The sequence below is a fragment of the Clarias gariepinus genome, chromosome 22 (genome assembly GCF_024256425.1).
Source record: "Clarias gariepinus isolate MV-2021 ecotype Netherlands chromosome 22, CGAR_prim_01v2, whole genome shotgun sequence".
Classification (NCBI taxonomy): Eukaryota; Metazoa; Chordata; class Actinopteri; order Siluriformes; family Clariidae; genus Clarias; species Clarias gariepinus.
This window is the reverse complement of record NC_071121.1, coordinates 8,458,292-8,486,187: the sequence shown is the minus strand read 5'-3', so window position 1 is coordinate 8,486,187 and position 27,896 is coordinate 8,458,292. Positions and strand designations below refer to the sequence as shown.

Below are 27,896 nucleotides of genomic sequence, written 5' to 3'. Positions count from 1 at the left end.
TGTCACTTCCCCACTCCTAAATCACTAAGGATAACTCTTGTGCTTGACACACATGTCGACGAGTGGAGTCTCTACAACTTGACGTTTGTTGAAGTCTAGATCACTCTAACAGTTTCTCGTGAAAGGACATTGTTTTTTCAGTCTGACCGCGAACACCGTGTGATTGTCTTCAATATGGATTAATAAGCATTAAGGCTCGTACAGGCAAGTACACACACACTCACACTCACACACACGGTTACGTTTTCATTTTCTGTCCTTTTTTTTTTCCCGCTGAGCGAAAGTGCCGGGTAATAAGGGTTTAACCTGGACTCTGACGCAGGGGTAATGTAAGTGGTATGGAGAAAACATAATAATGAAGCTTTACAAAAACATTCTCCCGTGGCTGCGTATCTAATGCACATACGACATAAATGAAATTAAATATTATGTACTAGAACATGATGCGCTTTTTTATTGCATTACTGATGTCCAGAAATGCACCCCATCATAAATTAGTTTTAATCTTATTCTTTAATCTTGTATACGAACAGACTATTACAGAATCACATAAGGGGAGACGTGTATCTGTGTGTGTGTGTGTGTATGTGTGTGTGTGTGTGTGTATGTGTGTGTGTGTGTGCAGTGTCAATGCATCATCACTTACTTACACTGATGCCTGCTGTCAATATAACCCTGAATTGGACTTCATTCATAACACTGGATATATATATATACTTTTTTTAAATGCATTTTTTTTATTATCAACAAATATCTGATCCATGTCTATAATTAGCAATTTCTAATGCAATTTGTTTTTTTCTGTATCGTTTACTTTCTCTGTAAGCTCTAAACAAATAATGAACATCCCCCTAATCTATTATCTCAGTGGGATTTTTGGTTCACTGGTTTGTGACAGTTTCCTTTTACATTTTGTGCATGTTTGTCAAACCTGAACTGTGTGTTTGTGTGTGTGTGTGTGCTCTGAGCAGTGCAGTCGCCTGTAGATGAACGACCCGCACCGCCATGCCACCCGGGGTTTACTGCGACCTGCAGGATGTGTGGGAGAAGGATGGTCGGGACCAGGTCACCATGGAGTTCCTCCTGCCGACGGGTATCTACCTCAGTTTTCCCGTAGCACGCAGTGACACCATCGCCACAATTAAAAAGGTAAAGCTGGTCTTAGACCGCACAATCTTGCGGCTAAAGCTTACCAAAAAGGACGTGAAATACTACAGGCTCTTTGTTGCAGTAAAATGTCTATTTGTGTTTCAGTAGGCCTAGGGATTATTTTTAAACTCATTATTCATTGTTATCTAGTTAGAAAAATTCTGTGCGCATCAAGAATAAAAAGAAAATGCTTGTATACTGATGATTAAATTAAGACGTTCAACCAAACTTCTTCACAAACCTAATGTAACAATCATTCAAAGGAAATCGTGAGAGATGGTTCACACTTGCCCTAGTGGATAACCTCACATCGATACTGTAGACTTGTTCTCAAGAACCGCTGTTGTAATCATAAACACTGTTCTGTGCTTATCACTGTACATTATAGCTTTATTATATACAGTCACAAAAGAGGGAAGATATACAATCCCAATATCAGGACGGGTTCCCTTTTGTCTTTGGTTCCTCTTAAATGATCTTCCTCATGTCATCTCAGAGAAATTAACATCTGGATTTCTGGTGTAGCAATATCAATAGTAAAAAAAAAATGCTGAGTAGTTGCTTAAACATTTCTTAATACGTAACAGCAAAAGAAAATTCTAACTAGTCCGGATGTCTGTCAGATTTTGTGGAGGAATGCACGGAGCGAGCCTCTCTTCAGCATCCTGAGCGATCCCGATGCTTACGTGTTTACCTGCATCAACCGGACGGCGGAGCGAGAGGATCTGGAGGATGAGCAGCGGCGCTTGTGTGAAGTGAGGCCATTCCTGCCTGTCTTCAGGCTCGTCGCACGTGAAGGAGACAGAGTGGAGAAGCTGATTAACACCCAGATCAGTTTGATTCTAGGGAAAGGTATACCTGTAACTTCCTCCGCTTCTCCAGCTTGTAGTGTGGTGCTTTGGTACATCGAGGGCAGCCAGTCAGTGATCAGGCATAGCGTTAAACCTAAGTCTAGTCCAAAAAAGAAATTATTGTCATGCATTTTTATATATAATAAATTAATACAAGACAAGTGCTTTGCTAAAAAGCTCCATCTGCATATTTAGGAACCTATTAGCAGGATGGTTTAGGATGCTGAGATGATTAGTCATTAGAAATGAGTGCTTTATTAAATGAGTATGCTTCATTAGACTGTGTGTTATGAGTGCTTCATTAAGAATAATTGATATCTTCCCATTCAAGTCTAGTGCAGGGCTAAATTTCCTTGCGCTTATTAATTAGTCTAGTATTTAAATCGATCCAATTACTTGATTAACTAAAATGCTAATTAATATAGATTGTTCAAAAACTTTGCATTGTGTGCAAAATACTGCTCCAGGGCCAAAGTGCAACTTAAAAAGACTGCAACAGGAAGCGTAAGGCGAGATCATTGTAAACGAAAAACACTACAGTTCCAGTTGAATGATAGTAGCATCATCTTTAATGATTGCCTATAGGTGTTGAAAAACACATTACCAGTTCCACTGAAGGTTCTGCAGTCAACTTGGCTTTAAATGTGTGCAGAATGACTCAGAGTGTGCTGTCCTTTTTTTTTTTTTTTTGCTTCATAAGCATCTGTTAATGTTTGCATCTCGTATTTGTAGGCCTGCACGAGTTTGACACTCAAAAAAACCATGAGGTGGACGAGTTCCGGGCGAAAATGCGCTCCTTCTGCGAGGAGAAAGCTCAAGATCGGCAACGGTTGCCATGGCACCAGTGGATGGACTACAACTTTCCCTGTGATTTAGAGCCGGTCTCCGTAGCAGCTCAAAGTGGGAAGTCACACACAAATGTGAAAAAGATCTTCATCAACGTCAAGTTTGAGGCCAGCGAGGTGAGTCAGTGTGGATTGTGGGTCCATCTGCTTTGTTTCGCATTACATCCCACAGTGGTTTAATTAACAAGGCTACATAATCTTCAGTCTGCCTACTTGTTAGATAGTTAGACACTCTTCTACCTTCGACACGCAGTGCGTGTATCGCGCGTTCTTGTTTACTGGTGTGGTGTATGTTCAATGCTAATTTTAGAACGGCATATTTTAAACACTTAAAAGACGTTTTTTGAAACAGTGCTGTAGCATGTGCGCTTCCATCCAGGGTCTAGTGACCCAGATTTCCTGAATGAAGAATTGTGTGAAGTAGTGTATTTATACAACAACATGTTGCGTGTGAATCCCCCACCCACACGGCCTGTACCTTAAACTTTGCAATCCTTCTGTACAATAAGACTGAGAGAGTGTGAGTGTGTTTGTCAAAGGAAAAAGTCCAGCACACGTGTTGCTGTTTTAAATGCCACCTAATATCACTAGAAGCATATCAAAATCCTAACTCTCATGGTTTTGAACAACATCTAAGCCTCTTTTTTTTTTTCTTTTGCAAAAGGCTTCCTGTAAGTAACAAGTACTTTTTTGTACTGTTTTGTTTCATTGGCCTTGATATGTGCTTTAAAGGTTCTGTATTTCACTGGGTAATTAACAAGTTCATGTCTCTGAGCTCCCCAAAAGTAAGTCTTTTGATGTTCCAGCTACGATATTGCAAACTCTCTCTGTTTCACTCCTCCTTCAAATGCGGTGCTTCGTTGCTGTAGTGAGCCACGGCCAGAGAACAGCAGAGCTGAGCAATAAGCTGGGGAGGGGCTCTTCTTACATGAGGTCACAAAAGAGGGAAAATCTAATTAGCTTGTTCAAACTCCGGCCAATACAAAAATGTAAAAAAAAAGGGCAGGGAGTGTTTTTTTCCCCAGATTTTTTTGTTTTTGCAAATACACTGGAGACATTTGAATGTCTAAAAAAGATATTTTTTTTCACAATATATCCTTATGTGTGTTTTATACAGAAAACTAATCTATGACCGAGCAGTCTAAGACTAAAACAGTTACAAGCCTAAAGTTAATTCTTTGCTAATAACAACAGGTTATGAAGTGTTTTATTGGACTCTGCAAATTATTATAATCTCATGTTTAATGATTATTTTTTTTTCTTATTTTTTTATGTTTGCTCTTTGTTTTTTTTGTTTTTTTTATTGTTGTTTAACGTCTGCAAGACAAATTAGTTCCTGTTATTACTTACCTTGTAACAAATCTGAATCTAGTGCTGCACCGTCACTGGCCCCTATTTCCTTTCTCGTGAAGTCAATGAAGACAAAAATCAGCTTCTGAGCAATCGGAAAAACAAGAAGGAAATCTTGTGTCCTGGAGATGATCCAGTGATGGAAAACAAATTTCAAGACACTGGAGACGGCTTTCCTAAATATTATGTTTAAAAAAAAAATCATACATAAAATGTCCCTATATCTATGATTTTATACATTTGTTAAATCGCAACAAATTTAGATCATGTGGAGCATCCAAGTCGTATTAGAACGAGCGCATTACTATAACCCTATGATTAGAGTTGCAGCTCCTGTCTTTCTCAGCTATTCTTTTAAAGATAATTAATCAATTATGGTGTACGGTGTTATATTTTTAACAGCTCCTAATGCAGTTTTCGATGATGATTTTTTTTCCTTCCTGTTGCGTTTTAAGGAGAGCTTCATGCTGCAGTTGGACCCCCAGGATCTGCCAGTGGTCCTGATGAAGAGTGCGCTCAGGAAAAAAGCCACGGTGTTCCGGTCAGTGAAGCAGGAGAAGCCCGAGGAGTACACGCTACAGGTCAACGGGAGATGGGAGTTCATCTACGGGAAATACCCGCTGTGCAGGTTTAAAGTGAGTGCACTGGATATAAAAAAAGGGAAGTTCAGAGTGTCGTGCGCAGTTCGCAACTCCTGCAGAGAGCGTAGAGAAACAACACAGCAGCTTTGTACCTGTGAAAATTCTTATAAAAACATGATGAGTTTTTAACCTCATTCAATAGATGATTCACTCAGTGAAGCTTTTTTTGTTTGTTTGTTTGTTTTTAATGTGTTGTAGCAGTACATCCCTAATATCTTTATCTGAGTTATTAACAAGGGATAAATTGGATATTTAAGAGATTAAACCCTACTTTCTTTCTATATTATAGTAACAAAGCTTGAGTAATGGACTTGATTCATGACCCACGAGCTGTGGTTAACTGTAATGAAGTGATGATATAATAAAAACAAATAATCTGTATATAGTACTGTATATAGTTCAGTGTTAATGGGTTAATTTTATTAACTGGGGTTAAATTCATAATTCGTCAACTCGTCGTCATTACTTCATGGCACGTTAATATAAACCCTCTCTCTCTCTCTCTGTATACACATATATATATATATATATATATATATATATATATATATATATATTTTTTTTTTTTTGTAGTGTATTTAATTGTTTTATATGAAACAATATAGCTTAAGATATATATATATATATATATATATACTAATAAGGATCGTCTTTACGTAAAGCTTATGTAAAATCAAAGGTGAGTGGGTTTAGGCTTAATTTAACTCTTGGTTATTATCAATATAAACAATTTTTGTGGAAATAAAAACACAGAACCTGTTTGCATGCATATCCTGTTGGCAGTTGTGTGTGTGTGTGTATACGCAATGTACCGTAGGACTATAGACGTATGGAACCTTTTTGGATTGATTTAGTTTTTTTAAATATATACACATTACATTGCGATCTTGGCTCGAAAAAAAATCTTTTTAAATTTTTTTTTTTTAGTTTAATAGAGTAAACAGTAAACTGAACGTGTTTTTGTTTTTACGGTAAAAATAAATTAATATGGGCGCTTTCGATCCAAGTGCAAGCAAACTCTAATAATCTCCGTGTTTTCTGCCATGTCATAAGAACTTTTCTAATTAAACTGATGCAGCAACGGCAAGCTTTCCAGCTTACATGTGTTTTGGCTTGTCTGCCACTGCCACTAGTTGTTGATATTGAAACTGCCTGTACCTGCAGAGATGAGTCATCAACCTTTAGTAGGCTTTTAAAAGTCAACTACAGAGAGCTTAATGTGATTTGAGCTGCATTACACTAACTAAATGAACAGGCTGCAAGATTTGATGTTGATGATTCTTGTCCTGGTATTGCTCTGGTCTAGGTCTGTGATTGAGTAAAGCAGACCCCTCTCTCTCTCTCTCTCTCTCTCTCTCTCTCTCTCTCTCTCACACACACTCACTCTCGCTCCTACAGATCCGCTCTTTTACGTCACTCGGCCGACTCTGAGATCTGGTTTAGGAAATCCCTAATCAGTCAGCTTTGTTTTGTGTCTTCGCAGTACATTTTCTCATGCTTGTACGGAGGCCTGACTCCGCATCTGACCATGGTGCATCACTCCACCATCTCTAAATACCAGGAGGAGCAGGGAGGCTTGAGTAACCAGGTCTCCAAGAGCCGGTCTCAGTCGAAACCTCCGCCGTTGCCTCTGAAAAAGGTAAAAAAAGGTTATTGCACCAGAAAAACGGCGAGTGTCATTAACAAGGGAACTACTTTCTTCATCTTCTTCCTCATATCACTGACCTTCTTGGAACTAACTTCCTTGTGAATTAACAGAAACGTTTATTTTAGTCCTGTTCTAGGTGTGTTTAAATAGAATAGACAGTTATACGGAATAGATATATATAGGCCTATTTTGTATTTCTAAATATTACTTTATAGTACGTATTGTACATATTTAGGTAAAAACCTAATAAGGGAAAATATTGGGTTACATTAATAATTGCAGTTTTTATTATGTTTTTTTTTTATTTCATGTTACCCTGCAAAAAGTTTCAGTGAGTGTAGACTAGTAAATGCATTATGCGGAAGCACAACATTGTGGGTAGCTGCTTGGATATTTTTAAAGATATTAAAATGAATTTTGCTTACACTTCATTGTGATTCTTCCTCACGCTTCTCATGTTGGGAAAAGCTGTAAAATAATAGTAAACCTAACTGTAAGCTTGGCTATAAACGGTGGTTTCGTACTGCCTTAGTTCCCCTTTGTGCTTTCCTTAAGTCTTGTTTTCTCACTAATCGAAAGTTTTCTATCACCCACTGTATTTGTGTATAAGTAGAAATTCTGATTCTGAAATTCTCGGGTTCAAAGATTTGCAAAGCAAATGCTAAAACATCTATCATGCCACTGAGTTGCATGCATCACTCTGCAGGCTTTTTAAATGCTTGGACTTCTTTTAACAGCAAAACACATCATCACTGTGGTCCATACACGAGCTCTTCCACATCCACCTGCTGCAGGGCAACCGGGTCAACGCCGATGAAAGCATGAAGGTTAGAGCTCCGGTTTATTCGTGTTTATTGTTAGCATGATTCTGTTGTGGTTGTTTACTAGGCTTCTAACTGTAGCATGCAGCCAGGGCTTGGAATCGTGAAGTGTGGTCACGTGACCCTGACCACACATTTCCCATAATTCACCAGAAGCGGTTGTGTAAAAGATCAAAACAGGAAGTGGGGAGTGACTCTCTGGTGTTTAACGCTCTCTTGGGCCTAGATTCTTAGAAAAGGACAGCAGTGTTGCTCGCACTCGCCACTTGTATCTATCTCTCTCTCTTTTTTTTTTAACTTGTCAGAGAAGTGAAAAGTCATGCAAGGTCGCATTACTTAGTAAAAGAATTAACAGTTGTCTGGAAGGTCTGAATTTGTTCTGAGTCATTATAATGAAATATGAAAGCGTATTTGTATTTGTTTCATCATAACGAATCATAATCTGTGAAATGTGAAAGTGCATGATGTGAAAGAACTAAACTTTATTTCGGTTATACAGCATGAAATGGGGTGAGGATGGCCCTCGGCTGATTATGTATACTTTATTAAGCCCGGAGTGGCTGTTCGTTTCCGGATGTCACCCCATGACTCCAGATAGATTTGTCATGTCATACAATTACCAGTCCTGTCTGCTGCGGCCACCAGAGGTTCTCCGTGATAGCCGTGGGGGAAACACTCACTTCAATATTTCCTCTTTGCTATCATGGACTGCTTTCTATTCTGGTTAATGATAAAACTGGGAAAGTGGCCAGCTCCGTCCTAGTCATAAGGCCGTGTGTCATTCATTCATTCATTCATTCATTCATTTTTACCCGAGCCTGTCAGACATTTCTGCTACCGTATTTCCGTTTTTTTTTCTTTCATTCTTTTAAACACTGTTTCCTTGAACCTAAAGGGGATTTTATGGTTTTATTTTGTAGTTGGTGGTGCAGGCAGGCCTATTCCACGGGAGTGAGCTTCTCTGTAAAGTGGTGACCAGCAGTGAAGTCAGCGTGTGCTCAGACCCAGTGTGGGACCAGAAGCTGTCATTCGACATCCCCTTATGCGATCTTCCTCGCATGACGCGCCTCTGCTTCGCCCTCTATGGCGTATTGGACAAACCCAGGAAGCAGCGGTCAACCAAAAAGAAGAACAAAAAAGCTGTAAGTTTTCACAAAGACCAAGATTCTAAATCGATTTTTTTTTTTTTTGAAGGGGGGGAGGAATAAATAGCCTGAACACGACCAGCCGGAAATGAAGGCCTTGTTTATGTGTATAACTAATGGTGAGCTTCGGCTTTACTTGCAAAGAAAATGTGGTGTGCGATCGGCGGAGTATCATAGTCAAATCAAAACCCCCTGACCACACAGGCACAGTCATTTTAGTAGAGACAGAAGGTGAGAAGGGGATGCCACAGCAAGTCTACAGGTGGCTATGTGTTGGTGCATGTGTGCATGCGTGTGTGTGTTTGCATGTGTGTGTCTATGTGTGTGTATTTGTTTATGAGGATTTGCACCCACCAACTCTACTTCTGCTTTCTCGGCCACTTCCCTTTCATAGTACGGGTGGAGAAGTCTGCTCAGGCTGAGGCGAGGAAACGAGAATCGTCTCTCTGTCTGTCTGTGTGCTTCAGTGTTTATTTTAAACACCACAAAGCCATGTTGCACTGGGTTTAAGGTGAAATACAGTGTAAAGGGTTGAGGTACTTCGCTGTAAAAAATAAGCATTGACTAGAATTAACCCGCGAATACTGTACATTCATTCTTCAACTTAGAAGCAGTCATTTCATTATGATTTTTTTAAACGTTCTGACTTAGCTAGTTGTATTAAAATAAATAGAGTTTGTGAAAAAGATTCCGTAACAACATGAGGCTGCAACGTGTTAGGTGATTCATTGTTTATCACTAGCACCTCAAATGCACTATTCACTTGCAAGGTCCTCTTGCGTAATAGTGGACATGGGGCTGGATGATTGGACAGAAATATATTAGTTTCATGATGAATTACTCCATTACTCCACACTTTTTTGAGATGTCAGATATCAGTACTTTTTCGTAACCCTGCCCACTGTTATTTACAGAAATGAATAGGCAGTTTTTATTACAATACGTTTTCGTAGTAGATTTAAAGATTTAAAGAATTCCATTTTTTTTTTTAGTAAAGTGTTTCTACCATACTGGTATTTATAATATACAGTGTGTATCTTAACATATTATTATTATTATTATTATTATTATCATTATTATTATCATTATTATTATATTTTTTATACAGTACATCCCACACATAAATAAAAGGTAAAAATATTATCTGAAAAAAATTAAAGGTAGTAGTGAAAAAAAAAGAATTTATAGCTGAAAGAGGCTTTCCAAGCAATATTATTAATAAGCTTATTAATGAAAATTATAATAATAATGCTTTGTTTATTAAAACATAAAATACACACATAAACAGGTTAAATTCCAAAGAAGGTGAAAATCGGAAAAATGCTTATTTAAAGGATTGACTCAACAAAATGGTACGAATATTAACAAATCATTTCTTCTCTTTTTTTTTATTGAGATTCCTTTTATTTTTTATCAATGAATATTAATCATAGAAAAGAGATTTTGATACAAAATTATACTTTTACACCCAACTCTTTATATGTCATCTCAGAAATATGTTTCATTGTACAAATGTGTCACACATTTGTAATAGAAATGACAAATATTGAATGATAACATGATGAAATGATATCGCATATGGTATCTTATTTTATAATCTGCTTTAACCAAGAACTCTTTGAACCAGTAAATGGATGTTATATATAGTGCTGATTGAAAGTTTTCAGACCCTTTCAAGTTTTTCACATTTTCTTCACACTCATCTGAACGTTTTTTCCCCCTTATCATTCTACGCTTAATACTCCACAATGACAAAGTTTTTTGAGTGTTTTGTTATTATTATTATTTTTTTATTTATTATAAATAAAAAAAAAGGACCTCAATATTACATTTTTCAATATTCCACACGTTTTCAGACCCATCACTTAGTACTTGGTTAAAGCACCTTTGGCAACAATGCCAGCCTTAACTTTGCTTGTGAACTGTGCTACACCGCTCTTTTGGAAGCTCCTGGCAGAATTATTTAAGCTCTACCAGGTTTTATGGGCAGGCTCTATGCTCTATTGGGGTCAGGTCAGGAATCTGGCTTGGCCACTCCAAGACCTTCACAGAGTTGTTCTGAAGCCACTCCTTTGTTGACTTGGAGGTACACGTCAGGTCGTTATCTTGTTGAAATGTCGCCCCAGACTGAGATCCTAAACACTCTGAAGAAGGTTTTCACTTGAGATAGCTCTTTATGTTTCTGCATCTATTTTTACTCTTTTCTGATTAGTCTCTTTGTTTCCAAGTTGCAGAAAAAACATCCCCACAGCATTGTGTTTACCTGTGAGGATGGTATCAGACCAGTAAATGTAGTTTCTTATGGTCTGAGAGTTCTTCAGGTGCTTTCTGGAAAACTTCCAGCTGGCTGTCATGTGCCTTTTATTGAGGAACGGCTTCTGTCCGGCTGCTCTACCATAGAGCTCTAATGGGTAGAGCACTGCAGCGATGGTTGTCCTTCTGTAAGACTCTTGTATTTCCACAAAAGAACTCATTTATAGTGACCCTAGGGATCTTGGTTATCTGTCTGCCCAAGTTTATTCGTCCGTGATTGCTCCATTTGCTTAAGTGGACAAAATTGGGCAGACTGTTGCTTGTTCCAAATCTCTTCCATTTGAGACTGACGGATGGTACCAAGCTCTTGGGCACTTTCAATGATGCGGAAACGGTATCTTGGCTTTGGCTTCGTTTTCACTCTGACTTACAGCATTTATTACAGGTGAATTTGTACCTCCCCGAACAAGTTGTAGAAGCATCTCAAGGACCACTGATAAGAGCAGAATGCATCAGAGCTTGAAAGTTAGTTTCATAAAAAACGGCTTGATTGCTGATGTATGATATTTCAGTCTTTATTTTATTGTTTTATTTATTTGGTTTTTAATATAAATGAACAAAACACTCCAAACATCTGTTTTTAGTTTGCCCTGATAAAGTATCGTGTGTATTGTGTGTTTAGTATTTTTTAAGTGTATTATTTATTTTTTTTCCTCCGACTTTTGACATTACAGTCTCTTGAGAAATATCATTTTGAAAGATCCTCTTGAAAAAAAAAATCATAATCACATGCATATTATACAAGTTAGAAGAATAGTGTAGATAACGGTTGCACTTGGAAAAGCACGCTGACATTTAGGACTCGTGCTGTTAATAAAAATCAAAATGAATAAGATTATTGTTCTTTGATCCAGTGAACTGAAATATTTTGCAAAATATGTAGTTATAATTTTTTTGGGGGAAAACTATAACGTTACAATATAATTAATTTCTATTAACTCTTTGCTGACCCCACTTTAGAAAATCTGTTTTTTCCATAATGACTTATTTAAAATTATTTCAGAAAAAAAAAAATGTGTAAATGTGCTTCTTTCAGGACTGTCCTTTGGCCTGGGTGAACCTGATGGTGTTTGACTATAAGGACCAGCTGAAGACAGGAGAGATCTTTTTATCCACTTGGCCTTCAGCTCCAGGTCTGATTTGATTCTTTTACTCCCAAAATAATTTTATTCAGTTTTTTCCCTCTTAAATATAATCAGAAAATAATGCTGTAAATTCTTGAATAATAACCATCATAATTTCATATATTTTTTAAAATTGTAGATGACAAAGGTGATCTGCTGAATCCTATGGGCACGGTGGAGAAAAATCCCAACATGGATAGCTCTCCAGGCCTCCACATTCGCTTCCCCAGTTTCAGGCCACATCCTCTTTACTACCCTCCACTGGAAAAAGTAAACAAGGCTTTAACGTTCTTGCAGTGACTCGCCGATTACATTAGGCTTATATTTCTACTCGTGAATACAAGAGGTTGTTCGTTAAGCTCATATTATTTCATCTCTTTTTTTGCCTAGTTGAATGAACTTAATGGTGACAAAGCAGGCGTTACAAAAGAGGAGGTAAGAATCAGAAGGTCTTTTGTTTTCTGTTTAATTGAGGTTTGTGTTGTATATAATTACATTTCATTTATGCAATGGTAATCGTACTCTGCAACTTGCTCAGCATCTGAAACTGAAAGAGATCGTGGACAATAAAAACCACACCGAGTTCTTTGAAGATGAGAAAGAGCTGCTTTGGAAGTTGCGTGGGGAGATGAAAGCGAATTATCCAGAGAGCCTCTCCAAACTGCTACTCATCACCAAGTGGAATAAACACGAGGACGTAGCCCAGGTACTACTGTCACCAGTGCGATCTGCCATTCTGTCTGTTAAGTTTCAGAGGATTAAAATTTGGAAAGAAAAAAAATGATATTGACCAAGGTCAGATTTTATTTCCTTGCATTTCAAGATATGTTCGGATGATACTCAAACTTGTTATTAAACTAAATGGAAGGAACTCACCTAATACTAAGAAATTCTTCAATTCATGTCAGTGTTTATACTATTTTTAACTGACCTTTTTTTTTTCTTCCTAAAAAAATAGTTATGAATATTTATTATGAAATAAGGATCACTAGTGGTCTCAGGGTTTTGGACTCCAGTGTAGATTAAACAAATAAGCGTATTAGATCTGTGTACTCGATAGCAATGTGCAGTATGAATCAATAGCTACAAAAAGGACACCTTATTGTTGATTGTCTTAGTTGCTTCTTATTGACTTGTGACTTGACTCACATTTCACAGTTTATAACCTACAGCTCCTCTTGACCTCAAAAGATTTTTCACTCATCGTGTGACTCATTCTTCGACCTTTAACAATGACTTGTGACTTTTGTTTACTCGTGGTAACAGAAATATATTGGCCTTTTTGGAAACCACTTCATCAATTGTTATTACCATTTGCACAATTTGTTTTGTACTTTAAATATATTTCACCTTATAATTTACATGACATGCATTACTATGCAAAGTCTTGAGCTATCCCTCATTTCTTTTTATTTAGTTTAAAAAAAAAAGAGCCAGACTTTTTAATGTAGTCTTTAGGAATAGTTCTCCATTTTTGGCTCTCATTTTCTGTTGATGCTGAATGCTGAGTGGTTGGAACTGACGAGGGGAAATGAGGTTGCTGCTGAGGTTGTTACATAAACAACCATGGTTAATCTGGGCATTTTACAGTAAAACATTTAACTTAATTGACATAATGTAATTTAATATTAAGAAATGAGGGGTGGCTGTATAATGGAATCTAAAGTAGAGACAGTGAATACAGTGCATACACATTCACAGTGCAGTAGATTGTAAATAATTGTAAATAATTCTTATCATTCACGCTGTTGTGAGATCACATTTCTGCAGTTCTGCAAACGGTGCTTTCAAGATCTCCAGTCTGTGAATTATTTTTTTTTAAGTGCATTCGGAGTCATGGCCACGTGACTCGGCTCAGGATCACAAAAGAGCTCATAAACAAAGCAGATCCATTTAGTTTCTGATTTGAATACGCAAAATGAAATTCAGAAGTGTTATCTCATGGCTGATTGCATGTCAAGATTATCATGTACGTGTAAGAGTTCTTTTTTTTTTTTTTTTTTTAATCAGGTATGTGTTTTGTTTTAGATCGTGGCTCTATTACGGAAATGGCCAGACCTGCCAGCTCTGCATGCTCTAGAGTTGCTGGACTATAGCTTCCCTGACCCTCACGTCCGCTCGTTCACCATCCGCTGCCTCAGGAAGCTGCGGTGGGTTATATGACCATCTAACTACACGTTTGTCTCTTCGCCATGTGTTCACCTACTGTGTTACCCAACTCTCAGAAGTGCTGTACTTTGAAATATTTACAGAGAAATACCACAGGACCACAAAGATGTGGGCAAATAGTTAATTATGTGACTGTTCACTTTGTACAGACTCGTCCAAAGGTTCATACCTTTATAAGGGGATTAAGAAGAGGTGTCTAGCAATAAGACATTTTTCTTTAGACACTTATTGAGGTTAAACTTTTATTGTTATAAGTAAGAAAAAAAACTTTATTCAAATATATATATATATATATATATATATATATATATATATATTTTTTTTTTTTTTTTTTTTTTTTTTTTTTTTGCTATAGAAATAAAAGAAAATTAACCATTACTATGTAATTATGCATTGTAAATATATAATAAAAAAAGTCACCTTATTCATTCTGGTCATATTTAAACAGCTGTCTACCTTAATTTTTAGGAAAATATATTTTCTCATTTACTCTAAGCATCTCCAAAGCAAAAAAAGGCTGTCAAAAAAATGTATGCATCAGGAGACTTTATCTAAGCTTTATGGCGGGACGTACAGTAGACTAGGCTAGGTTGCACACTTTTATGGTTGCATTCTAAGTGTCTGAGGAAGTAGTTCATAAATTAAGTTACTTGCCAGTGCCAGCAGTCTGCAGGAGAATTTAGCATCATGTTCTTTTTTTATTCATCAACAGTGATGACGAACTCTTCCAGTACCTCCTGCAGCTGGTTCAGGTTCTGAAATATGAGCCTTACCTGGACTGTGACTTGACAACCTTTCTCCTAGATAGAGCTTTATCCAACAAGAGGATAGGCCACTTCCTTTTTTGGCATCTAAGGTAAGCTTCTTTTTTTTTCTTTCACTTCGGAAATCTTCATCTTTAGTTTATGATGTTATATGGTGAGAATTTATTTATTTATTTTTTATTTCTCATGAAGGTCTGAGCTACATGTGCCGTCTGTCAGTCTGAAATTCAGCCTTATTCTAGAGGCTTACTGCAGAGGAAGTATCTACCACATGAAGAGTCTCATGAAGCAGGTCAGTAGTGATATTTTTATCCTTTGCTCTATTTAGTAGCTAGCTGACTAGTAGGCTGTGTTGAGGAGTAGAACTACAGTACATTGAGCTGCATTGAGAAGGATCAAGGATAAAGGCAGAGGTAAAGCAGCATGTGGGAAAGGTGTCATCTGTTATTTTATCTGAAGTGAAGCTGCGTTGTATGTACAGTATGCATCTATGTATGTATTTATTAATGTATTTATACATTTTGTTTAAGGCCTTCAAAAAGACGGTTATGTGAATTAAGGAATGTAACACGTCATTTTAATAGCTACCATTTTTACATTTAAGCATTTGGCAGATGCCCTTATCCAAAACAATTTACATCCGAACAGTTTAGTGTTAAAACTTGCTCAAGAGCCCAACAGTGGCAACTTGGCGGTGCTGGGGTTTGAACCGAGGACTTTCTGATCAGTAGTCCAATGCCTTAACTGCTCAGCTTCCCCTGCCCTAAAAGTTTCATTTACTGTAAGATGTTCTTATACAAACTTTTTTATTCTTTAGTATTCTTTGTAAGAGCCCAACAGTGGATGTGGGGTTTGAGTCTGGGACCTTCTGAATAGTAGTCCGATGCCTTAACCGCTGAGCTTCCCCTGCCCTACATTGTTTTGGTAATCTCATTATGCATCTGAGCAGTTGAGGGTTAAGGGCCTTGCCCAACAATGGATGTGGGCTTTGAACCTGGGACCTTCTGAAACATGCCATAACAATGCCTTAACCACTGAGCTACCACTGACCCTGTTTTTGTTAACGTTTGCCAATATAACTATCTGTATCAATGTAAATTTATCAGAAAAAAGGTTATGCTGACTGCATGTGTTCGATGTCCTGATTTCGAATCATACTGGAAGGTGTCTCAGATATAATTGCAGCTGAGGTTTCTTTTTGCAACGTGGTGACCAGTTAAAGCTTTAATGAAGTCTTTTAGCAAGCTGTCCGGCTACCACAAGCCACCAGAAAGATATAAAACAAGATATTCTCTAAGTTGATGTTTTGATGATAGTGGTGGAAAACATCATAAAAAAATCTTCCAACTGGACTGAGATTTGGTGTCTCTAAAATTTATTACATATGATTTTTATCCTCATTGAATTGAGTGAGTCCCATTCAGTGAGTCCTTGTGCCTAGTAGAAAGGGGTGAAGTCATTCTAGAAGAGATCACGCTCCTCAGGATGGAAAAAAATTGTTTTAGGAGGTTGTTGAAATTTAATGGGTATATCTGTAGACTAATAGCTGCCGACAATATTTTTTAGTAGGGTAGAGTTAGTAGAGTAATGCTGGTAGAATATTCACCAAGACCAAAAATGTAAACAAATTATTTCAGTATCATTCCTTAGATCCTTACCCGGACTTCCAGTTAGCACTACAGTAGGATGTTTGATGTGTTACTTCCTGTTTAGAAATTCGCAAAATGTTCTCGGAACTAAATTCATCTAAACTCTGATATATAGGATGTACAGTTTCAGGAGGATCTACTGTCCAGAAGCTCCATGGCTAACCCTATTTTAGCTATTAATCTGTAATCGTCTGGTCCCAGAAGATGCAAGACATGCACAGTCCCATGGACTGAAAATGGTGCACAGTACCATTTTCAAATTCAGACTACGTCACATCTGTGATTTATTTTACTTTTGTGGAATAATTTCCTTTTATTTGAATTGCATGAAGGCAGCAGAGGTGGTGTAGTGGTTAGCATTGTGGCTTCACATCTTCAGGGTGGAGGTTTTGAGTCCCATTATGGGTCTGTGTGCATGTAGTTTGCATGTTTTTACCATGCTTAGTGGGTTTCCTCCAAGTACACCAGTTTCCTCCCACGGTCCAAAGACATGCATTAGACTAATTGGTGTCTCCAAATTGCTCGTAGCATGCAAGCGGGTACTGTATGTGAGTAAGTGTCAATCCCATCCAGGTTGTACCCCGCCTAGTGCCCCAAATCTTCAGGCCTCCCATGACTCTGTCCAAGATAATCGGATAAGATAAGAATGAGTGAGTGAATTAAATGAATTTTAATTAGGAATTAATTTATATACACTACCGTTCAAAAGTTTTAGAACAATGCAAAATTTCTTTTTTTTGTTTAGTGATTTATTTTCTACATTCTACAACAATACTGGGGATTTCAAAACTATAAAATAACACATATGGGATTAGGTAATTACGTAACAACAAGAAAAACAACAGTTAGTTGTTATTTTAAGACACAGAGGTCAGCCTTTCTGTAATAGATCTTGCAAGAACAGTATTGTCAAGTACATTTGCAAAATCCGTCAAGCACCATAATGAAACTGGCTCTCATGAAGGCCATCCCAGGAGGACGAGACCAAAACCTACCTCTGCCGCAGACGAGAAGTTCATTTAGAGTTATCAGCCTGAAAAATTACCAATTAACAGCACTAAAACAAAAATCAGGAATGATCATGGAGTTAGAAAGTGTTCTAAAACTTTTGAACGGTAGTGTAAATAATGTAAATATAAGTTTTTCTTTTGATTCTAAGAGTAAAAAAAAAACTGAGGCATTGTACTGTTTTCTGTTTTTGCAGAATGAGGCCCTGAGTAAAATGAAAGCTCTGAATGACTTTGTGAAGTCGGGCTCTCAGAAGTCAGCATCCAGGTCGCAGATTACGGAGGACATGAAATTGTGCATTAAACAGGACACGTATTTGGAGGCGCTTTCTGGCGTCGTGTCGCCTCTCAACCCGAGCATCATTCTTTCTGAAATCTGGTACATTCAAAATGCAATATTCATTATGCCTAGGATGAAAGAATGCAACTAATGATTAGAGTCTTCAATAATTTGCATGAAGATGAAAGTGAAATACAGTACTGTGCAAAAGTCTGCAGTCACCTCACATTTCTTCATATGTTGCCTCCAAAGATCTAGACTTTTTTGATGTAGCACTGAGGAATTGTTCCCCAGTTTTCCTAAAGGACTTTTTTTCTTCTCCCATTTTCAATTCAGTTCCTGTACCTGACCGGTTTTAAAGGAATGTTTTTTGTTTGCTAAGCCACACAACGACCTATGAATCATTTGTATACCAGTGATGCTGAATGCCGAGTGCTCGGAACAGACGCAAGGGGAAAATTAGGTTGATGCTGAGGTCGTTACAATTGTTTGAATTTGTATCTTTAGACACTTTGCAGCCTGTCGCAGTAAAACATTTGTTCATTCATTTGTTTGTCCAACCATTTCTTTAATTTCATTTATAATTACTTAATTTTTTATATGATGAAATGAGGTGTGGCTAAATACTTTTGCACAGTACTGTACATAGATTTATTACAACTTTAACATATTACCGTATGGTTAATTAACATGTTTAGTGCAAAGTTTCTATGACATACTTTCAGCTTTTTAGTAATATAACTCTTTTTTTTTTTTTTTTTAACACTAAGATATAAACGATGACTATCAGTGATCATGTTTTAAATCATGCATAAAACATCTGTATATAAGAATGGAACTTAAATTGCATGCTTTTAAAATTAACAAACTGCATGTGATTTATATTGTAGTTATTATCTGGTTCAATATGTTCTGATGATTTATTTATTAAGTATATATCTATACAGTATATGTATGTTTAATTGCTACGTTAAATTTGCAAACCAAATATTTTTAGCAAACTCTTATAAGAAGAATAAGACTTTAGAGTTTGATGTTATAGGAAGAAAATTTTTGCCATGGCTACAGCTTTAACACCCCACCCTATTATTCATTCATTTTCTATAAGTGTCCTGTTGTGTTTTATTCTTTATTTAAACCATCCTTTAAAAGTGGATTTGCTTACCAAGCATAAATTATGTATCATCGTGAAGGATATATATGCTGATTATGTCATATTTTTATCTACAGTAAATAATAAGTTCTTCGTTTGTGTTGTTGTTGTTCCTCTCAGCACGGACAAATGTAAATTTATGGACTCTAAGATGAAGCCTCTCTGGTTGATGTACAAAAACAAATGTGTGCAGGCAGACACTTTGGGCATTATCTTCAAAAATGGAGACGGTAAGCAGGAAGGAACCTTTGTTTTCTTGGAGTTTTATAATTGAAACTCACTCCTAATGACTTTGTGCTGCTTTCAGATCTCAGGCAGGATATGCTAACCCTTCAAATGATCCAACTAATGGATGTTCTGTGGAAGACAGAAGGGCTGGACCTTAGGTTTGTATTTGTTAGTGGAATGTCTGCACTCTCTCGGAGTGCCTGAATTTATACTATGTTTAAGCTTTTCATGAATTGAGTTTACATCTTTTTCAAGATGAAAGATAAACTAAATAAATATGCTTTACTCACAGTTCTAAAGCTGTGAAGAAAAGTGTGTCAGCAGACTAGATCTTTTGATCTTTTTCTGTTTTTTTGGTATTCCGTGTGAAACAGAATGATCCCCTATGCGTGCTTGTCCACTGGGAATAAGACCGGTCTTATCGAGGTAGTAAAAAACTCAGACACCATCGCCAACATCCAGAGAAATAAGAGCAACAGCGCAGCCACTGCGGCCTTCAACAAAGATGCTCTTCTCGACTGGCTCAAATCCAAGAACCCAGGGTGAGTGGATCCCCCTCAGACATTTTCAGTAGATGCTATAGCAACTTGTTAAGAATATATACATGGGTTGTGCTCATGTTAACTCTGCTAATCACTCGGTATGTGTTGTTTGTCATGATACTTCTGAAAGCGACTCTCGTAGTTTGAGTCACAACTAAACCACAGCATGTTTATGGTGACTGCGATCGCTAAAATACTTTGGGGTACATGATCATTACTAAACCACTGTGTGGTTAAAAATATTGCTTGTTTATGATCACTAAAACAATTTGGTTGAAAAGAATGTTGCCTTATGATCATTCTGTTTACTGCGACAGTGTAAAGATAAAAAGACCACTTGTTTATGATCGCCGTGTTCACTAAAAACTATGCAGTAAAATGATTGTTTGCGATGTTCTATATTTTATGTTTACTAAAATGCTGTGTAGTTAAAAGATTGTAATCATTCTGATTAGAAACTACTTTGATCGCCAAAACACTTTGTAGTTTAAAAAACAAAACAAAAAAGCATTTGTTTATAATCATTTTGATTATCAAAACACTTTGTAGGTAAAAAAACAAACAAAAAACATTTGTGTATGATCACTTTGATTACCAAAACACTTTGTACTTAAATTGATTATTTATGATCATTAATCTGTGTATTACATAGTAAAAAGTTAAAAATAGTTACGTAGTTAAAACAGTATTTATAATCATTCTCATTCCTTATATGGATAATAAAAATGGTTTGTTTATAAGCACTAATATACTTTGTAGCTAAAAGATTGTGCATGATTTTTCTGATTAATACAGCACTATGTAAATTGAAATACCTCTTTTTTTATGATTATTAATTTTAGTATGAGCACTAAAACAGTACGTGGTTAAAAAAAAAGTAAGTGCTTTGTGATAGACAGAAAAATTATCTCATTAAAAGCACAATTTGTCTATGATCAATAAAATCATTGTAGTTAAAAACATTGTAAATGATCAGTTTGATGAATAAGGTTTATACATTTTTATGTAGCAAAAATAACATATTTATTTGACTGTAAGACTAAAGCAGGCATCACGAGTATTCTTTGCAATGAGCCTTTGTGGCTAAACACTTGGTTGAAATGAAACCCTTCAACTGCACTGCCACTTGGTTGATCTGATTGAAGACTCTGACTAAAGCATCATCATTTTTGTTAACCGCACAGTCATATTGAGAGTCACACTGGCAACAGCGAGGTCTAAGCGTGTCTGTCCCTAGAGGCTTCCTCTAGATTCTGTTGTTGCAGATGCTCCAAGACCAAGCAGGAAATACAATCCTGTGCAAAATCCTGGGTTTCAGCTGATTGGTCATGTCTAGTACACTCCATGGATGCATCGTTATCCTTATCAGCTCCCTGAATCACCTCTTTTCATTTCAGTTGCACGTAGCTGCAGTCTGATTCTTTTGATCTTTGCTCTTGACCTTACCTTAACTCGCTATTTATGGCTCTTACTGCTCCCACCTGAACAAGCAGAGATGGCAAACATCTTGAAGTAGAAATGTACGTTAACCAAATGACTCGCTGTAGTTGACCGGGAACCCCATGGTCCTTAATTAAAGTTCAGCATAAATACACACTTTTTTTTAGTTTTGGTTTTTGAGCCGTGCTCTTTTCACTAGCTTATGTCATTTATTAACCGGATTCTCTGTGTATGAATGTGTACAGTACACAGGTTTATCCTTTTGTTTAAACTTTGCCTAAACACACATATCTTATTACATTGTTTTTTTTTTTTTTCCTGGATGGTGAACGGGAAGGGCATTGATTACTCCTATGAAACTAGAGATGTATTCCCATTATAGCAGTATCCAGTCTGCTCCCGAGAGACAGGACTGATGTGTAGAAAGATCCCCCGCCTTGCACTTGCTGTAATAGCTCTGTGTTTTTTATGCAAATTTGTCGTTGCTGGATGTTATCTATTATTTATCGAGTATTTGTTTATGAACGGAGGAAATTATATGTTGCTCGTGACATGTTAAATTATTTACATAGTGCCTTGATGATTAAGTCATGGTGGTTGTTTTTGAATACTGCGTGATGAGGATAGAAGGTGAGATAATGTTAAAATTATGCTAAATCTGTTGAAGAGTTAAACAGTGAACCAGTCATGTGCACGCGAGTGACAGACCTACGTAATTCAGCGTACGACATGATCCATGTCATGTGAGGGACGAACTCATTAAATATTGAAGATCGCGTTTTTGAAAGAACGTCTCTCCAGTGAACCAAGACGTCCCTTCGACTTGTAGTGTTTGAGAAGCTCTAGGTGAAATCCTTTATCTGATAAGGAGAAACAGAACTTCCTGTGACTCAGCACTTGTGTATGTGTGCAAATATTTATGTACAGTATGTGTGACATGAAAAGTATGCATTACTTATTTACTCAAGTATCAGCACTGCTGTTCCTGGAAGTGTCTTGGCTTGTCGATATCAGTGGACTTTGGCCAGCCTGCACTGTACGTTGCTTCGGAATGTAAAAGGAATCATAATGAAATGGTGATCTTTTTTTTTTTTTTTCCCCCAACAGGGATAAACTGGATAAGGCCATCGAAGAGTTCACACTGTCTTGTGCAGGCTACTGTGTAGCTACCTATGTTTTGGGAATTGGGGACCGCCACAGTGACAACATCATGATCCGGGAGAACGGGCAGGTAGGCGTGTGACATGTAATCAGCTTTCAGAGATGTGAGAGGTGTAATGGAATATTCGTCAGTAGCATTGCACACCACAAGGAGGCACCATAGTTCAATATTGTATCAACTGATCAGTATGAGAATGATCATGTTTTGATTCTAATGCTAATGTCTTGAAAGGACAAAATGCTTCATCAACATTTCCATATTAAATGTCCATAGTCATCTTATAGTCCATGCCTATTATCATTATCATTATCATTATAAAGCTGTTTTTTCCTGCTTGTTTTACCTGAAAATCTTTCTGTCCTTCCTAGTTGTTCCATATAGACTTTGGACATTTTCTGGGGAACTTCAAGGCGAAGTTTGGGATTAACCGAGAACGCGTGCCTTTTATTTTGACATACGATTTTGTCCATGTGATTCAGGAGGGCCGAACAAACAACAGTGAGAAATTTGAACGGTAAGTACCTGAAACTGCTGTTTAAATGTTGCCATTCCACTTCATTCGATGCAAATTTGATTAAACAGTGTGTTTTAATATCAGCATTTTAATAGTCACATGGTTCACATCGTTGGCCCTACTAGGTATAATGGAGTAAAAAAAAGCTAATTCTTTGAAAATCTAATAGAGAAAAACTAGCTTTTTGTCCTTTTTCTACTTTTCTGTCCTGGTCAGGGCTTAAACAAGGCATGTAGAATTCCCCCCTAATATGATCTCATATGTTAGTCAGCTCCACTACAGTAGCTGTGCTCAGCTTTGCTGTTTGGTGGCAGGGCGTAGCTCGGCACTACCTCATTTATATAGACACTGACACTGCGCATTTGGAGAAGGAGTGAAATAAAGTAAGTTTGAGTTAGGAAAAAATGCTTTATTTGTTGGGTATTTCAGTTGGAGCACTAACAGACATACTGTGTGGGAGCACTTAAGTTAAAATAATAGTAAAATATGGGACCTTTAAAGGAAAGATTGTTTTCGAGGTAAGGTTCTCCCAGTTTCTCTCAAGTGATCCTTGAATTCAATGAAAATCTCATAGAAGAAGCCAATTAAAATTATGTTCTGTGTGCAAATCAAGATTAGTCCTAGGCAAATGTGACTACTCTGTTTACTCTACAATGATCACACACTATGTCACACACATACTTATGTTATCCTCTTATTTTTAAAATTAGCAGAATTGGTGTGTTTCTGCCAAAAAATTAGGCTAATATGTCTCCAAAAATTAAACGTTTTTTTTAATAACAGCACTTAGGGTGTTTTAATGCTCTTGTACCACAGCAGTTTACCAGTAATTTGCTGTTGCTATAGAAACAATAACATATTAGAATTAGTGCATATTTGAATTATGTTTTATTATTATAAACACATAATTCAAATTACTGTCACAGAAATTTATATACACCTTCTGACCAATCATAATTAAGAATTTAACACTATGGATTGTGTGTGTGTGTGTGTGTGTGTGTGTGTTTCACAGCTTCCGTGAATGTTGTGAACAAGCGTATAAGATCCTCTGTCGAAACGGAACTCTATTTGTGAACCTCTTTGCCTTGATGAGAGCTGCAGGACTTCCTGAGCTCAGTTCCTCCAAAGACATTCAGTACCTAAAGGTAAAAGCTGTTGTAGTTTTAAAAAAAAAAAAAAGCAAAATGATGTATTTATTAAATATTTTTACAGTTTAAAAAAGTGCATACAGATATTAAAAATGGGCTTAAATTTGGCAGATGATTTTATACATTATATTTATACATTATACATTAAATACAGTGGGGCAAAAAAGTGTTTAGTCAGCCAATAATTGTGCAAGTTCTCCAGGTATACCTTAACTATGAGAGACAACATAAGAAAAAAATCCAGAAAATCACATTGTAGGATTTTTAAAGAAATTATTTGCAAATTATGGTGGAAAATAAGTATTTGGTCACCTACAAACAAGCAAGATTTCTGGCTCTCACCGACCTGTAACTTCTTATTTAAAAGGCTCCTCTGTCCTCCACTCGTTACCTGTATTAATGGCATCTGTTATCAGTATTAAAGACACCTGTCCACAACCTTAAACAGTCACACTCCAAACTCCACTATGGCCAAGACCAAAGAGCTGTCGAAAAAAAACTGAAACAAAATTGTAGACCTGCATCTGAATCTGCAATAGTTAAGCAGCTTGGTGTAAAGAAATCAACTGTGGGAGCAATTATTAGAAAATGGAAGACAAACAAGACCACTGATAATCTCCCTCGAGCTGGGGCTCTAAGCATGATCTCACCAGGTGGGGTCAAAGTAATCACAAGAAAAACCTGTGAGCAAAAATCCCAGAACCACACACTAGGGGACCTAGTGAATGACCTGCAGAGAGCTGGGACCAAAGTAACAAAGGCTACCATCAGTAACATGCTGCAACGCCGCCAGGGACTCAAATCCTGCAGTGCCAGACGTGTCCCCCTGCTTAAACTAGTATATGTCCAGGCCCGTCTGAAGTTTGCTAGAAAGCATTTGGATGATCAAGAAGAGGATTGGGAGAATGTCATATGGTCAAATGAAACCAAAATAGAACTTTTTGGTAAAAACTCAACTTGTCGTGTTTGGAGGATAAAGAATGCTGAGTTGCATCCAAAGAACACCATTTCTACTGTGAAGCATGGGGGTGGAAAAACCTCCTTCCATCAGCAAGGGCATTGAAGATGAAACGTGGCTACAGTAGGTCTTGCAGCATGACAATGATCCCAAACACACCGTCCGGGCAACAAAGGAGTGGCTTCGTAAGAAGCATTTCAAGGTCCTGGAGTGGCCTAGTCAGTCTCCATATCTCAACCCCATAGAAAATATGGAGGGAGTTGAAAGTCCGTGTTGCCCAGCGATAGCCCCAAAACATCACTGCTCTAGAGGAGATCTGCATGGAGGAATGGGCCAAAGTACCAGCAACAGTGTGTGAAAACCTTGTGAAGACTTACAGAAAACGTTTGACCTCTTGCCAACAAAGGGTATATAACAAAATATTGAGATGAAATTTTGTTACTGACCAAATACTTATTTTCCACCATAATTTGCGAATAAATTCTTTGTCTCTCATAGTTGAGGTATACCTACAGTATGATGAAAATTACAGGCCTTTCTCATCTTTTTAAGTGGGAGAACTTGCACAATTGGTGACTGACTAAATACTTTTTTGCCCCACTGTATATATTTGAGGCAGAGAAGAGCTGAGCAATTTAAGGAACGGTTTGGATTTTTTTCTTTTTCAAGTCTATCTTGAATCAAAATTGGTTATTGTAAAATTTCCTGCTCTTCACAATGACCTTGATTTTTGTTACCGGGAGCAGTTCTGGAAAGAAAATAGTTAAAGTTTTACTAAACACACAGTAACTTTCAAAGATACCAACTTGCTTTTTTGCTTTTTTTAAGATACCTTTAGCTCAGGCCCCAGTTAATTACATTGTACTTCTGTTCTGGTGCACATACTGTACTTTTGCACATAAATTTTGATTTAAGACAGACTTAAATAAAACCAAGCTATTCTTTTAAGAATCAATCATTAAAATCTAAACCGGTTAACGACCACTTCCTTAAACGATTCAGTCTTCATTGTAAAAAGATAATTAGTTTCTGGTTCCTCTCAAGGTTTTATATGGACTCAGGAAGATTTTCTTTCTTTTATTTTCTTTGCCATCTTATTTGTTACCTTCTGAAATGAATCAGACTGATTGAACTAATTAAAATAAAGTGATTCTAACTAAAATGATTTGAAATTAAATGAAATAAATTGTAATGGTGTCATGTTTCTGGAAACATTCCCAAAGGATTCCTTGGCACTTGGCAAATCTGAGGAGGAAGCACTGAAGAATTTTAAAGTGAAGTTCAATGAAGCTTTGCGAGAGAGCTGGAAGACCAAGGTGAACTGGATGATGCACACTTTTGCCAAAGACAACAGATGAACGCTGGCGTGTTGAAGCAGAGGCGCTGGTATGGCGTTTAAATCCAAATCTCATTCGGAAGCCAGGATTTGATCCAGTTCCAGAACTAGTTTCTTGTAATATGAAAATTCCTGTTTTGTCTGTCTGTTTTTGTTTTGTTTAATTGTTTTTTTTTTCACTGCAATTTACTGGCGCTATCGAGCTGCAAAATGGGGCACGAAAGAAAATTCTATAAGTCATAATTGGCGCTAATGTATCTTGTCGCTGACCTAGTTTGTAAGGCACTCAGCTTTGTAAGGCACTGGAAAATGTTTTTATTATTATTTTTTTTTGAATATGTCATCCAAAAGAGTATGTGTATTTATGATTATTAGTTGTACAGAAGAGATTGACTACTGGCCAGGAGAAAGAAACACATTCAGTGTTTCATAGTTTACATTCCATCTTACTTCAATTTTTACTTTATCTATTTGTACTTGAATGTTTTTGGTTGTAAATATTCATTATTTTGTGACTTGTATTTTGGTATTTAAAGTTTTGAGCAGTATTTTGAATTATTTTTTAATGACGTGTATAAAGGAAAATCATGAGATTATTCTTAATTATAGACACGAGACAGCGCTTCTATGGGGGGGAAAGCAGAACTGAGCCCGAAACGTTTTATGTCTTGGATATTTGTGACCTGTGGAATGAGATATTTATTAAGATCGAAAGAGTTTCTTCACATGTTATACTTGTGTATGGTATTGTTTTCCTATATAGTTTTCTTACACCTCCCCAAAGAACATATACTATTGGGTTGATGAGTTATATTAAATTACCCCTAGGTGGGAATGAGTCGCTCTGATGCCATGCACTGGTTCGTGGTATTTTCCAGGCCTTGTGCCTCGGGTCCCTGGGATAGGCGCTGGATCCTCTGTGACCCTGACCAGGGTAAAGCGGTTACTGAAGATGACTGAATGAAGAAACACTTTAGGGTCTGATGTCCAAACATGTCTTGGCCCAGTATTTTCCACAAGATATCAACTATGCGTGCACTTCCCAAAGACAGATCAGTTGAATTGATCTCCATCTTTGGTAAACATCAGGGCAAGGTAAAGAAATGCATATTTTGTCCTGGCAGTTTAGAGATATTGTATGTACACATTTGGACAAAATATGTGCCTGCATTTGAGATTAACTGCACTCAAACACTTTTGAGTTATTTTTTTGTTTGTGTCAAAAAAAAAAAAGAAAAGAAAAAATCACACTCCCTTTCTTAATATTTAAGTGCAGCTATGTATGTGTGATGTTTTCATTTTGATTCATTGTCATGTTCAGATTAAATCTGCCTTATTTTTCTAAATGTTAGCAGTAAAAGTAGATTATGTACCCTTTTATGACCTGAATGTCATTAAATGTGTGTCAGTTTGTAAGAAGAAAAGGCTTAAGTTAAATTGCTCTGTGGGCAATAAAAGGTGACAAACTCATGTTGCATTTCAATATTATTTTAAACACACTTCGACAAATTTCCTCTCAGAGTTATCTATTTAAAGTCATGGTACTGACCACTTGTAAAGTGTAGGGTTTTGTAAAAAGCTAGATGTCTCAGCACAGGTACAATGTATGTGAGACCGTTTACCTACATGGAGGCATACTGGCTTGCTAACGAGCTA

General features: G+C 37.0%; 1 protein-coding gene across 1 annotated transcript; it reads left to right on the top strand.

Moving 5' to 3' along the window:
* pik3cd (phosphatidylinositol-4,5-bisphosphate 3-kinase, catalytic subunit delta) lies at positions 1-27,710 on the top strand. Its single transcript, XM_053482460.1, has 23 exons — positions 1-204; positions 972-1,149; positions 1,773-2,001; positions 2,733-2,962; positions 4,651-4,830; positions 6,320-6,475; positions 7,222-7,311; positions 8,226-8,447; positions 11,800-11,896; positions 12,027-12,157; positions 12,278-12,322; positions 12,426-12,593; positions 13,916-14,037; positions 14,769-14,912; positions 15,013-15,112; positions 17,674-17,855; positions 19,030-19,139; positions 19,217-19,295; positions 19,512-19,679; positions 22,227-22,350; positions 22,650-22,795; positions 23,811-23,943; positions 26,128-27,710. Exons 2-23 carry the CDS (start codon positions 1,006-1,008, stop codon positions 26,260-26,262), a joined length of 3,135 nt encoding a protein of 1,044 aa, XP_053338435.1. The 5' UTR covers positions 1-204; positions 972-1,005; the 3' UTR covers positions 26,263-27,710.
* Positions 27,711-27,896: the final 186 nt, after the last annotated feature.

What these genes read in the sequence shown, in the direction of transcription:
- pik3cd (XM_053482460.1), top strand. Translation starts at nt 1,006, where the DNA reads ATGCCACCCGGGGTTTACTGCGACCTGCAGGATGTGTGGGAGAAGGAT. An exon ending in TTCCTTTTTTGGCATCTAAG is followed by an intron (nt 14,913 to 15,012) that starts GTAAGCTTCTTT and finishes TTTCTCATGAAG; the next exon opens with GTCTGAGCTACATGTGCCGT. An exon ending in ACAGAAGGGCTGGACCTTAG is followed by an intron (nt 19,296 to 19,511) that starts GTTTGTATTTGT and finishes CGTGTGAAACAG; the next exon opens with AATGATCCCCTATGCGTGCT.